This window comes from Staurois parvus, unplaced genomic scaffold (genome assembly GCF_062004578.1).
Source record: "Staurois parvus isolate SC_StPar_1 unplaced genomic scaffold, SC_StPar_1.0 ptg000561l, whole genome shotgun sequence".
NCBI classification, from domain to species: Eukaryota; Metazoa; Chordata; class Amphibia; order Anura; family Ranidae; genus Staurois; species Staurois parvus.
In genome coordinates this window covers 3,345,634-3,357,777 of record NW_028318357.1, presented here as the reverse complement: position 1 = coordinate 3,357,777, position 12,144 = coordinate 3,345,634, and the positions used below count along the sequence as shown (strand labels likewise).

The 12,144-nt window shown below is 43.8% G+C and overlaps 1 protein-coding gene across 2 annotated transcripts in view; it reads left to right on the top strand.

The window, feature by feature from the left end:
* ORC3 (origin recognition complex subunit 3) overlaps nt 1–12,144 on the top strand; it is a 117,548-nt gene that overhangs the window by 70,781 nt on the left and 34,623 nt on the right. For both annotated transcript variants that reach the window (XM_089691312.1, XM_089691313.1), the window contains one exon: nt 4,947–5,080. In XM_089691312.1, coding sequence (XP_089547438.1) covers nt 4,947–5,080 — 134 coding nt within the window. The remainder of the gene's footprint in view (nt 1–4,946; nt 5,081–12,144) is intronic.

Here is a 12,144-nt window from a genome sequence, read left to right as displayed (position 1 = left end):
ATAGAAGGAGGTCCTGTGAAGAGCGAAGGGTACGGGTAGGGTGGTACTTGGGAATCAGGTCGGTGAGGTAGTTAGGGGCAGTGTTGTGAATGGCTTTGTAGGTCAGAGTGAGTAGTTTGAATTTGATGCGTTGGGCGATAGGGAGCCAGTGGAGGGAGAGGCAGAGGGGGGTGGCAGAGGTGGAGCGGCTGGTGAGGTGGATGAGTCTGGCAGCTGAGTTCAGGATGGTCTGAAGCGGGGAGAGTTTGCACTGGGGTAGGCCGGTGAGGAGGGAGTTGCAGTAGTCAAGGCGTGAGATAATCAGGGAGTGCACAAGTAGTTTAGCGGTGTCTGGGGTAAGGAAGGTGCGTATTTTGGCGATATTGCGGAGGTGGAGCCTGCATGTGTTTGTCAGTGATTTGACATGAGGTTGGAAGGAGAGGTTAGAGTCCAGAATGACCCCAAGGACTTTGGCTTGCGGGGCGGGATTGATGGTGGTGATGTTAGTAGTGATGGATAGGATGGGGGGGGGGGCGCGGGCAGGAGGGAAGACGAGAAGCTCGGTTTTGGAGAGGTTGAGTTTGAGGAAATGGAGCGACATCCAGTCAGAGATGTCGTTTAGGAGGTGAGTGATGCGGGCGGAGAAAGTGGAGGTGAGGTGAGGGGTGGAGAGGTAAATTTGAGTGTCATCAGCATAGAGATGGTAGTTGAAGCCGTGGGAGTGTATGAGTTTGCCAAGGGAGGAGGTGTAGATGGAGAAGAGAAGGGGTCCAAGGACAGAGCCCTGGGGGACCCCAACAGAGAGGGGGAGGGAAGGGGAGGTGGCACCATTGTAAGAAACGCTGAAGGAGCGTCGGGATAGGTAAGAGGAGAACCAGGAGAGAGCGGTGTCTCTGACGCCAAGGGAGAATAGTTTATTAAGGAGGAGGGGGTGGTCAACTGTGTCGAAGGCCGCAGAGAGGTCCAGGAGGAGGAGGACAGAGTAGTCGCCTTTGGCTTTGGCGGTAAGTAGGTCGTTGGTGATTTTGAGGAGGGCGGTTTCGGTGGAGTGTAGGGGACGGAAGCCGGACTGTAGTGGATCAAGGAGGTTGTTGTCAGTTAGGTGGGCGCTTAGGCGGTTGTAGACTAAGCGCTCCAGGAGTTTGGAAGTGAGTGGCAGCAGGGAGATGGGTCTGAGGTTGTTTGGGTCAGAGGGGTCCAGGGAGGGCTTTTTGAGTATGGGGGTGATGTGCGCATGCTTTAGGGGGGAGGGGAATACGCCGGTAGAGAGGGAGAGATTGAAGATGTGGGTGAGGGAGCAGATGAGGGAAGAGGGGGGTGACTGGAGGAGTCGAGAGGGGATAGGGTCTAGGGGGCAGGTAGTGAGGCGGGCTTCAGAGAAGACCCTGGTGACTTCCTCAGTGGTAGCGGGGCTGAAGGAGTGCAGAGTTGGTGGGGTTACGGTAAGCGGGGTCTTGGGTGTGGAGGGGGGCAGTGCGGTTGCGAGGTCAGAGGAGGGAAGAGATGAGGGGGAGATAGGGGGGGGGAGGCTAGGTGGGGAGGTAGATTGCGAGTTGACTATGTCCTGACGGATAGCATCAATTTTATTGTGGAAATGAGTGGCAATCTCGTGGGCGGTGAGTGAGGTACTGAGTGGAGGAGGGGGGGGAGAGAGCAGGGAGTTGAAGGTGGAGAAGAGTCGGCGAGGGCAGGAGGAGAGGGTGTTAATCAGGTTTACGAAGTAAGCCTGCTTGGCGGCGTGGAGGGAGGAGGTGTAAGTGAGGAAGGCAGATTTGTAGAGGGAGAATGAACGGGGGGGACCTGGTTTTGCGCCATAGTCTCTCCAGCGCACGACTGCGACGTTTGAGGCATTTAGTGTGGTCGTTCTGCCATGGTTGGAGCGGTCTGGGTTTGATGTAGCGTGTGGTTAGGGGTGCCAGAGAGTCTAGGGTAGCTGATAGTGAGTCGTTGTACGTGTTAGTGGCTAGGTCAGGACAAGACAGTGGAAGGATTCTGTCGTGTAGGCGGTCGGCAGCTGAGTGGAGGGGGGCCGGGTTCAGGTTGCGATGGTTGCGGCTGGTGATGGTTTGGCGCTCTGGGGGGGGGGAGTTAGGGGAAGGGGAGATGGAGAACGTGAGGAGGTGGTGGTCGGAGAGAGGGAAGGGGGTGTTAGAGAACTGGTTGAGGGTACAGAGGTGGGAGAAGACGAGGTCCAGGGTGTTCCCAATGATGTGGGTGGAGGATTGAGTGTGCTGTGTGAGCGCGAAGGAGGAGGTTAGGTGGAGGAATTGGGAAGTAGCCGGGCTGTTGTCATTGATGGGGATATTGAAGTCCCCGAGGATGATGGTTGGTAGCTCAGAGGAGAGGAAGAAGGGAAGCCAGGCAGCGAAGTCATCCAGGAAGCGGGGTATGGATCCGGGAGGCCTGTAGATCACTGCGATCCTTAGGGGGGTGGGTGAGAAGAGCCGGATGCAGTGAGCCTCGAAGGAGGAGAAAGTTAGGGAGGGAGGATTAGGGAGGACCTGGAAGGTGCTCAGCGGTGATAGGAGCAGGCCGACCCCACCACCTTTGTGACCGCTCAGTCTTGGTGAATGGGACCAGACGAGACCTCCATAGGAGAGTGCCGCAGGGGAGGTGGAGTCAGTGGCCTGTACCCAGGTTTCGGTGATGGCTAGGAGGTTAAGGGAGCGGGAGATAAAGAGGTCATGGATGGCAGTAAGTTTGTTGCAGACCGAGCGGGCGTTCAGGAGTGCAACCGAGAGAGGGGGGATGGATGCGGGGAGAAGGGGCACAGATATGAGGTTGAGGGGGTTACGGCAGCTGGCGGGAGCAGGGGGGTCCCTAGAGGAGGGGTGAGGTGGCGAGGGGCCAGGGTTCGGGGAGATGTCCCCAGCAGATAGGAGAAGGAGAAGGGTGAGGAAGGTGGCATGGGAATGGGAAGTGTAGGAGCGTGTGGGTCTGATAGTGGTGGCACGTGGGTCGACGGGGGAGTGGAGTAGCAGGAGGAGGTGGTGAGTGCCGTAGTGGGGAGAGGGGAGTAGTGAAGGGGCAATGTAGAGCTGTTTTGGGGGGGTAGGTGGGTAGAGGGAGGCGATTTTTGGGATGGTGGAGAGGAAAATGAGGAGGAGGAGTGCAGGAGGCATGTTGGGGTGGGTGCGGTGACAGTTGGGTCAGGGGAGGTGAAGGGATACAGGTCAGGGCAAGGTGTGTGGGGAATCTGTGTTACCATGGGAGAGTCATTTGAGTCCTTCTGTAGGGGTAGAGTGAGGGTGGAGGGCGGCAGCTGGTTGGCAGCAGTCTGTGGGTGCAGTAAGCTGGCGACCATGGGTGCTGTGGCATGTCTTCAGTGGGTACGGTGGTTCGGCTAGTGGAGGGGTCGTAGGGTGCGATGGCTGGGGGTGATGGTAGGCACGGCGACTGGTGATGCTGGCGGCTCGGTGACTGGGGTTGTTGAGGCCAGGCGTCGGGTGCTGAGGGCTCGGCGTCGTGAGGCGCTGAAGGTGTTGAAGGATCGTCATCAGAGTCGAGCGGGGCGTTGCGGTAGCGATCGTCGGCCCTGCGTGGTTTGTGCTCAACCGTGATCTGTTGCGGCCGCTTTGACCAAACCTAGGTAACAAAAAAAGTCTTGGCTAGCATTATGCTTTTTTTTCTAAATTAATGCTCAAGCTATAAAATAAACACTGAGCCAAGTATGTCCAGCTTAAAGTTCGGCCATAGATGGTTTGAATCTCGTCTGTTTCAGCAGAGACCGGCTGAGATTCAAATCATCTATGGGCAGGTTGCTTGTACCCAATTCGATTTTTGTACGACTTGCGTACAACCAATTTTACTTGCAATTATTGCCAGCGACTATAGCCGCTAGCAATAATCACTGTGTTCTCCTAGCAGAAACTGCTCTCCCCCATGCCCCCCTGCCAGGAGAACACAATAGCTCAGCAGGCGTGTTTCCCCCATCAACACTGACGTGATTTTCTTTCCTGCAACCCACGGTTGGAAAATTGCATAGTCTATGGCCAGCTTAAGTCTGCAAGGGAAGCACTAGAACCACTTACTACCTGGCTCTGTTAGCAAGGTTTATCCTTACCTCCTGTGCTGCTGCTAAAACTATACCTGTTTTAAGGGAAAGTGTCCATCAGCAACTCTGATAGGCATAAAAGTACCATTCTTTAGTAGGGTAGATGAAGAGTAGAACCCCTGTGAGATGTATGTGTATATTTGTTTCTATTGCAGATTTCCTTTCTGGTGAAATTGCTTTCTGGACAGGAATTGAGGATAAATCTCTCTAACGGAGCCCCAGATAGCTGTAAAAACTCAGCAATGGTTCTAATCTTAGATTGTAAGCTCCAAGGAGCAGGGCCATCCTAAGCCTCTTGTATTGAACTGTATTGTCTCCCTTTAAATTGTAAAGCACTGAGCAAACTGTTGGCACTATATAAATCCTGTATAATAATAATAATGCTTCTCCATTCTATCCAAAAGTATAAAAAAGTTTTTGGGTGACACATGTTTTAAGTTGAACTCCAGGCAAACAGCATAATACAATTGAACGTACATATGAATTTTCACCTTTTAAACAATAGGTAATACTCTCCAGCTAGTCTTTTGATCCATGTATGCGTGACAAAGCACAACCCAGGTCCCTAGCCTACAGTGCAGTTAAGTAGCACAGTTTGGTCAAATAACCTATCACACTGTTGATATAATTTCTGTGTTCTCACCTCTTGTTTACAGTGTTACTTAGAGTACTGTGGATCCTGATTGACTCTCGGTGCTTACCCTACCTTTCCTAGTCTTGACAATACTGTATAAAGAATTACAGAAAGAGAAATACATTGAAAGTATAACATCTTTTTTTTTTTTTTTTTTGAATTATGTTTTTATATCTTCCTGGAGTTCAGCTTTAAGCTTCCATTTTTGAACAGATGACAGACAAGACAGTCTTAAGTTATTGATTAATTATTAATTAGTTTCTTTTTTATGTTTTGTAGGATGTTGGCAAAAGATGAACTTGTGGCCACACTTCAAAAGTGTGTGGAAGTTTTAAAACCATATTCTGCAAAGCAACTTGGCAGCACTCTGAAAAAGCTGGAGGAGTTTCTGGTTCAATTCCAGTGTTCTGAAGGTAAATAAGTGGTGATGCAGCCCACTCTACTGCCTGAAGTTTGAAACAAACACAAGTAGTGGATGTTTAGCCAGTGTCTACCCACAACTACCACTAGTTTTTTCTTATAGCTGTGTATACTAGACTACAAGGGGATTATGATTATGACATGTGAAGCACTTTGACAGGTAAAAAAAAAAAAAAGTATTGTATATCAAGTACAGTTTAGTGTGTTGTGAGGTGATGCATTAAGGTAAAAAACCTTCTGGGTCTAGTTCCTCCTAAGCCCCCTGTTATACTTACCTGAGCGCCATCTCTATCCTGCGATGTGCATGAGAGCTGCAACTCTCCCAGGTCTCTCGCCTCATTGGCTTACACAGCAGCGGGAGCCATAGGCTCCTGCTGCTGTCAGTTACATCCAGTGAGCCAATGGGGGGGGGGGGGGGGCTGTGCCACGTTCTTTGTGTGAATGGACAGTGTCCATTCACAGGAGCGTAGCTTGGCAGTGAGCCTGCTTGAGTGCCCCCAGAGCAAAAGGTTTATTATTGGGGGCACTCGGTGGGGGACACAAAAAAGAAGATGATTAGGGCTGCTCAGTGCAAAACCATTGCACAAAGCAGGTAAGTATAACATGTTTGTTATAAATGTTTTTGTTTGATTATAACATTTAGAATCACTTTAACCACTTGCCACCCTAAGGATTTACCCCCCTTAATGACCAGGCCTCTTTTTGCTATTTGACGCTGCACTATTTCAACTGATAATGCAATGCTGTACCCAAATGAAATTTACGTCCTTTTTTCACACAAATAGAGCTTTCTTTCGGTGGTATTTAATCACCTGTGCGCTTTTTATTTTTTGAGCTATAAACAAAAAAAACCCAAAAATTTTTAAGAAAAACAATATATTTTACTTTCGGCTATAAAAAATATATAGTAAACTCAAAGTTAGTCATAAATTTAGGCCAGAATGTATTCTGCTACATGTTTTTGGTAAAAAAAAAATCCCAATAAGTTTATAATTGCTTTGTGTGAAAGTTATAGCGTCTACAACTTATGGTATAGATACTGCAATTTACACCATTTTTTTGCTATACAGCGCTGCACTAATTTAGCTAACAATTATGCGGTCATGCAGTATGGTACATAAATCAAATCTACATCCTTTTTTTTTTTTCACACAAATAGCGCTTTCTTTCAAAAACTTTTTTTTTTTTTTTTTACACAAAGTTTTCATTTAAATTATATATTTCTCACACAAGCCATGGGTATATGTGGAATTACACCCCAAAATACATTCTGCTACTTCTACTGAGTATGGGAATACCACATGGTTGAGACTTTTTGGGAGCCTAGCCACATACAGGAGCCTGAATTCCAATGACCGCTTTGAAAGCCTGAAGGTGCGTAACTTCCTCACTACCTATCAGTTTCAGAAGCCCTGAAATGCCAGGATAGCACCAAGCCCCCCCCCCCCAAATGACCCCTTTTTGGAAAGTAGACACCCCAAGGAATTTAAAAAGAGGTATGGTGCGTATTTTGCAGATCTCATTTTTTCTTACAAGGTTTTGAAATATGAATAAAGAAAAGAAAAAATGTTTTTGTTTTCTGTCTTCATTTTCCAAACACTTGTGGCAACAAACGAGATCTGCAAAATAATCACCATGCTTCTTATCAATTTCCTTGGGGTTTCTTTCCAAAAAAGGAGTCATTTGGGGGGGTTTGGTGCTATCCTGGCATTTCAGGGCCTCCGAAACTGTGATAGGTAGTAAGAAGTGTAATGAGGAAATAAAGCCATTTAAAAGCCTGAAGGTGCTTACTGGATTTTGGAGTCCCATACTTTGCTAGACTGCCAAAAAGTCTCTCACATGTGGCACCCGCATACTCGGGAGAAGTAGCAGAATATATTTTGAGGAGTAATTCCACATATACCCATGGCATGTGTGAGCAATAATTTATTTAAGTGACAATTTTGTGAAAAAACAAAAATTTTTTTGTCATTTTCCAAAAACTTGTAGTAAAAAAATAAATTCTTCTATTGACTCAACATGCCTCTCAGCAAATAGTTTGGGGTGTCCACTTTCCAAAAAGGGGTCGTTTTGTGGGTGGGGGCCATTTTATGCCCAGCATTAGAAGTTTATGTCAAACATCATTCACTCTTCTAACCACCTGAAGACCAGGCCTTTTCTGACACTTTTTTTGTTCACATGAAAAAAAAATCTGTATTTTTTGCTAGGAAATTACTTTGAACCCCCAAACATTGTGAATAAAAATAATAGGTGCTTCAATTTTTTATGTCACATAGTGCTCACGCAGAGATTTTTCAAACGCAATTTTTTTTTTTACTTTTAATGCACAAAAACACAATATATTGGCCAATTATTTGGTAAAATATAAAAGAAGATGGTATGCTGAGTAAATGGATACCAAACATGACATGCTTTAAAATTTGCGCATACATTTTTAATATCTATAGGCTGCACTTTAAAAGCCTTTACAAGCTACCATTTTAGCTTTACAGAGGAGGTCTAGTGCTAGAATTTATGCCCTTGAGCTGCCATTCACGGCGATACCTCACAGGCATGGTGCAACTGCTGTTTACATACTGGCACAGGGTCAACGCTCATGCACGCAGGTACGTGGGCGAGGGTACTTTTTTTTTTTTTTAATATATATATATATATATATATATATGTTATTTCGATTTTTTACATTATTTTTACATTTCCCTTTTAATTTTTTTTAAATCACTTTTCCAACTTACACATGGCGCTGTTTATATCCTGCGAAACTGAAGTGATGAAATGCTTGTGGCTTCCGATTTCTTAGACTATAGAGATGATTAGCACCATTTCGGTCTACAATCAGCTCTATGGTCTATGGTCAGCTGGCAGAAACCGCGGCTGCATTTTCAGGTTCCCCCGATGGCACGGGACTGCCCGAGAAGGCCATGGAAGGCAGCGGGGGGGGGGGGGGGACATCGTCTCCTGCAGCTTGTAAAAGCAATCCTTCAGCTAATTAGCCACTAGGATTGGTTTTACATGAAAGCCGGCTGAAAAAAACGATACCAGGATGATGCCTGCAGCTGGTGTAACCATTCAAAGTCCACTGATGTACCAGTACATCGCTGGTCCTTGTTGGGTATATATGCTATGTTTTTTTTGTTTTTGTTTTTTTTGTATGCAGCCTGTGAGCTGAATGAAAAAAAAAAGAAATCTCTGCCAGAAAAATATACCGCCCTGCATCCACCCACTTCTAATGGTGGGCACACATTAGGTCACACTGTGCTACATGCGCCAGTTCCAAGATTGTACAAATGTCTAAATAGTGGCACGCTTGAATAAAAATTGTCCACTTATAAGTGGTACCCCATATGGAAAAAGGATGACACCAAGTCCCAAACTATCTTGCCACTATTCCCCATGTAGTCTGGACATCCAGGGGCTCCACATGACTATCTTTTCCCTTGTAAATCCGAAACTTATATGTATAGCCTGTTGCCCTCTCACAGGTCTTCTACATCTTGACCCCATATCTGGCACGCTTGCTGGGGAGAAATTGTTTGAATGCAAGGCGGCCAGAAAAATGAATGAGTGACTCATCAACGCAGATTTTTTTTTTTTGGGGAGTATAGACATCTGCAAATTTTTGGTTAAGGTGATTTACAGGGGGCCGAATTTTGTGGAGCTGGTCAAATTCAGGGTCACCCCGAGGATGACAAACGCATCAAACTCTCATATCTATGCCTGGCCATAGCAGCAGATATATATATATATATATATATATATATATATATATATATATGTGATCCAGCACACAGGGGCCGCCCTATAGCAGTAAATGTACTATGGGGTGGTCATTAGCGGTTAAACACCATGACAACAGGTAAGATAATATTTTATTTTGTTTCCTAAAGCACCTTATAGAGTAACTACATTTTTTACTGGAGTCATATGGATGTATACATTATTTTGGATAAAAACTAGGTAACCTGCCTGCATGTTTTTGGGCTTTTAAGGACACCTGAGTATCAGAGAGAAAAAAAGAGAACATACAGACTACATTTAAATCCTGTAACTGGTAAGAAATGAACCTATCACCGCAAGTGCACAGTATGGGGCATATATATAAAGCAGTGAATCTGATATTCAGCAAACATTTTTTTTAGGTAGATCTTCTAGGTCTTTTTATTTTGACTGTGATTGATTATTCATCAGAGGATGTTTGGTGAAATTCATATTTACTGCTTTATAAATAGACCCCCAAGTATTACTATTAGGAAATTATGAACAAGTATATACAGACTGCCTAGCTTTTTTGCGCCAGGGTGCCTAGAAAGTTTTGGTCATCATAGCCATTTTTAATCTGGACTGCAGCTCAACAATAGCCCAGTTTCCTAACGTTGACCCATTTGACATATGTCAAGCAACATTTAGGGATGAGCTTGGGTGTCCTCTGGACTTTTTCTTTTTTACTCCAATGAACTGGGTGCTAGATACTTCTGCCCTGTAGCCCACTTCTTTAGTTATATGACCTGTGGGCTGGATATGAGGCCGCAGCTCATTGGTGTAAAAAATTAGCGCAAGTTTGGGGTTCAGCTAGAAATGAGTTTGGAGGACGCCTGAGCTCATATCTAGCCATGCACATGGTGCTTTCCTTTGGATCTTACTGAAATCTAGGTAGCATGTGACAGCAGGTACTGGAGAAATAAATACAGCTTGACAGTAGGCAGTAAATAACTAAGTATATTTCAGAAACTAAACATGGATGTTAATGGAAATAACATGAGCAGTTGAAACAAATAAAGCCAGTCATTTTGCCACTGGAGTTATTGAAACCTACAGTACTTTGTATTTTGTTAAACAGAATACAAAATAGCTTCAGAGATCAAGGACACACCGTACACTTTATAGTCTGTCAGTGTAATGAGAATGAGACGGTCAGGGTAGCACAGAAGGGGGATAAAAGGATTTTCTTGTGTCTCTCTGCAGAAATAACCTGATTTGCACAGTTGGCAAGCAAGAATAGGCAGAAATCTCCTCTCATCCTCAGTTGTCATATTATCTTACCTGTGATGTTTTCATAATCAGATGGTGCTCTGAAGTTCTGGCAGCATCCACAGAGAATTGCTTCTCTTGTTCTCTGGTCTCCATTCTGTATTCCATTATTTTACATCTTCGATATTTGCTAATGTTGAACCTAATACAGCATGGTATAAATACATAGACCATGTGTTTCTCACGCCTTTCATATCTAAACCTAAAACAAGTTAGACATTTGAAATTACTTCACCGATTCACTTTTATTGACTAGGAGCATGTCAGTAGGTATAATTTTCTTTTAAAGATTTATGATTGAGGCGAAATATGATTAATAGGTATGCTAGATTGGTTGAAGACTATCACAAAGTATTGATTTAACAAACCAACATAATTCTCCATTGTGGAAAATAAGTTTTGGCAGTAACATAAGCTTTGTGATCAGGTGACAGGGTTTCTAGACATATGGGACGGGCTCTAGAATGTTTGAAAAGTGTGTAAAGGTAAAAGTAGAGATGAGAGATGTCTTGTAAAAGATTGTCAGCAGGATGGAAAGTGAGGGTAAATTTCTCTAACAGAGCCCTGGATAGGAAAAACAATTTGACCAGACAAGGGCATCTCTTCCACTTTTAAAAAGGAATATTGATATGACATGGTGTTTTTCCAGAGTATTGAAAAAAACATGAATTTTTAGAACAATAGCAAGCTTAATATTGGTAACAATGTTTTAGATCTACATCAGACATGTTTTACATTTTACGCAAATAAAATATAATCTGATACACTGTAATATAGTGCAGTGTGGTACACAGTTGCCAGTTTGTGTCCTACAAAGTATTTGGCGTATTGGAAGCAAGGTTCATATTGGAGAGAGTAGTATTTTTGTCAGTCTTTTTCCTCTTCTTTCTGATTTTGAGTAATCTCTACTTTACCATTATTCCAGTTAGATGCCATTATGTATGTTCTAAAGTTTTAATTATTTTATATTGTGTTGTAGTTGATAGAATATCAATTCCCAAACTCTGAAAAATGTATTCCCTTGTGTTTATTCCATTTGGAAAATGCATGATTTATTTTTTGTTTTAGAGAAATTAAGAGTCTTCGTGATGGAAGTTCAATATGGATCCATTTGTGTCTTCTCCACTTTTCTATAGCTTAGATAAGTTAAACTGGATAGCAGAAGATAAGAGTTAAGTTTTATTTCACAAAGACAGATTTTGTTTTTGCTTTAGAGCTGAACTTCAGGAAAAAATACAAGATTTACCAATGCAATGGGTCTCTCTCCCTATTACAAGGTTTAACTGCTCAATTTGCCTAGGGGATGATAATTAAAATGACATAATTTATGTATTCCTCACTGCCCCTGAAAGCCAGCAGTCTCTTCTGACATGACTTGGATTATGAGCAGGGCCTCTTTGTCCCCCAGTACAATGAACTGGTGCTGCATTGTAACATCAGAGAGCTGCAACTGGTGACATCAGGGGAATAGACGCATAAAGAGGATGAAGACTGTGGAAGTGAGGAATAAGGTAAGTATATCACCTTATTCATCTTCACTAGGCAAAATGAGCAGTTAACCCTTGCTACTGTAATCAGTAAAGGATGGTGCTTTGCAGGCAATTAATTTGGGTCTGTCTCTAGTACTGACTGAATTAACACTTTTAATACAGCTGTATTTGTAAAGAGTCACCAAAACTAATCATGACTCTTTCCTAAACATAGAAATCACATTCTTTTTAAAAGTCAGTGCTTTTTTGTGACCATTTGGAGGATTTAGGATTAGTTGAGTGTCTTCGTGTCCTGTATATGAAACCTCAAACTTATTTTGCTACAGTGATTTAACTTCTTTCTTGTCTATTGAGAGACAGACTTTCAAGGGAAATGAAAAAATGGTGCTGCGCTACCGTAAACAGGGCCTATAGACATAAAAACATATATATAAATATCCTACAAACTTCACTGTCTTAGATTTATAAATACATCTTATATAAATAGATACATTCAATACTGTGCAAAATTAGTATCAAGCATATAAAAAAATGAAAAC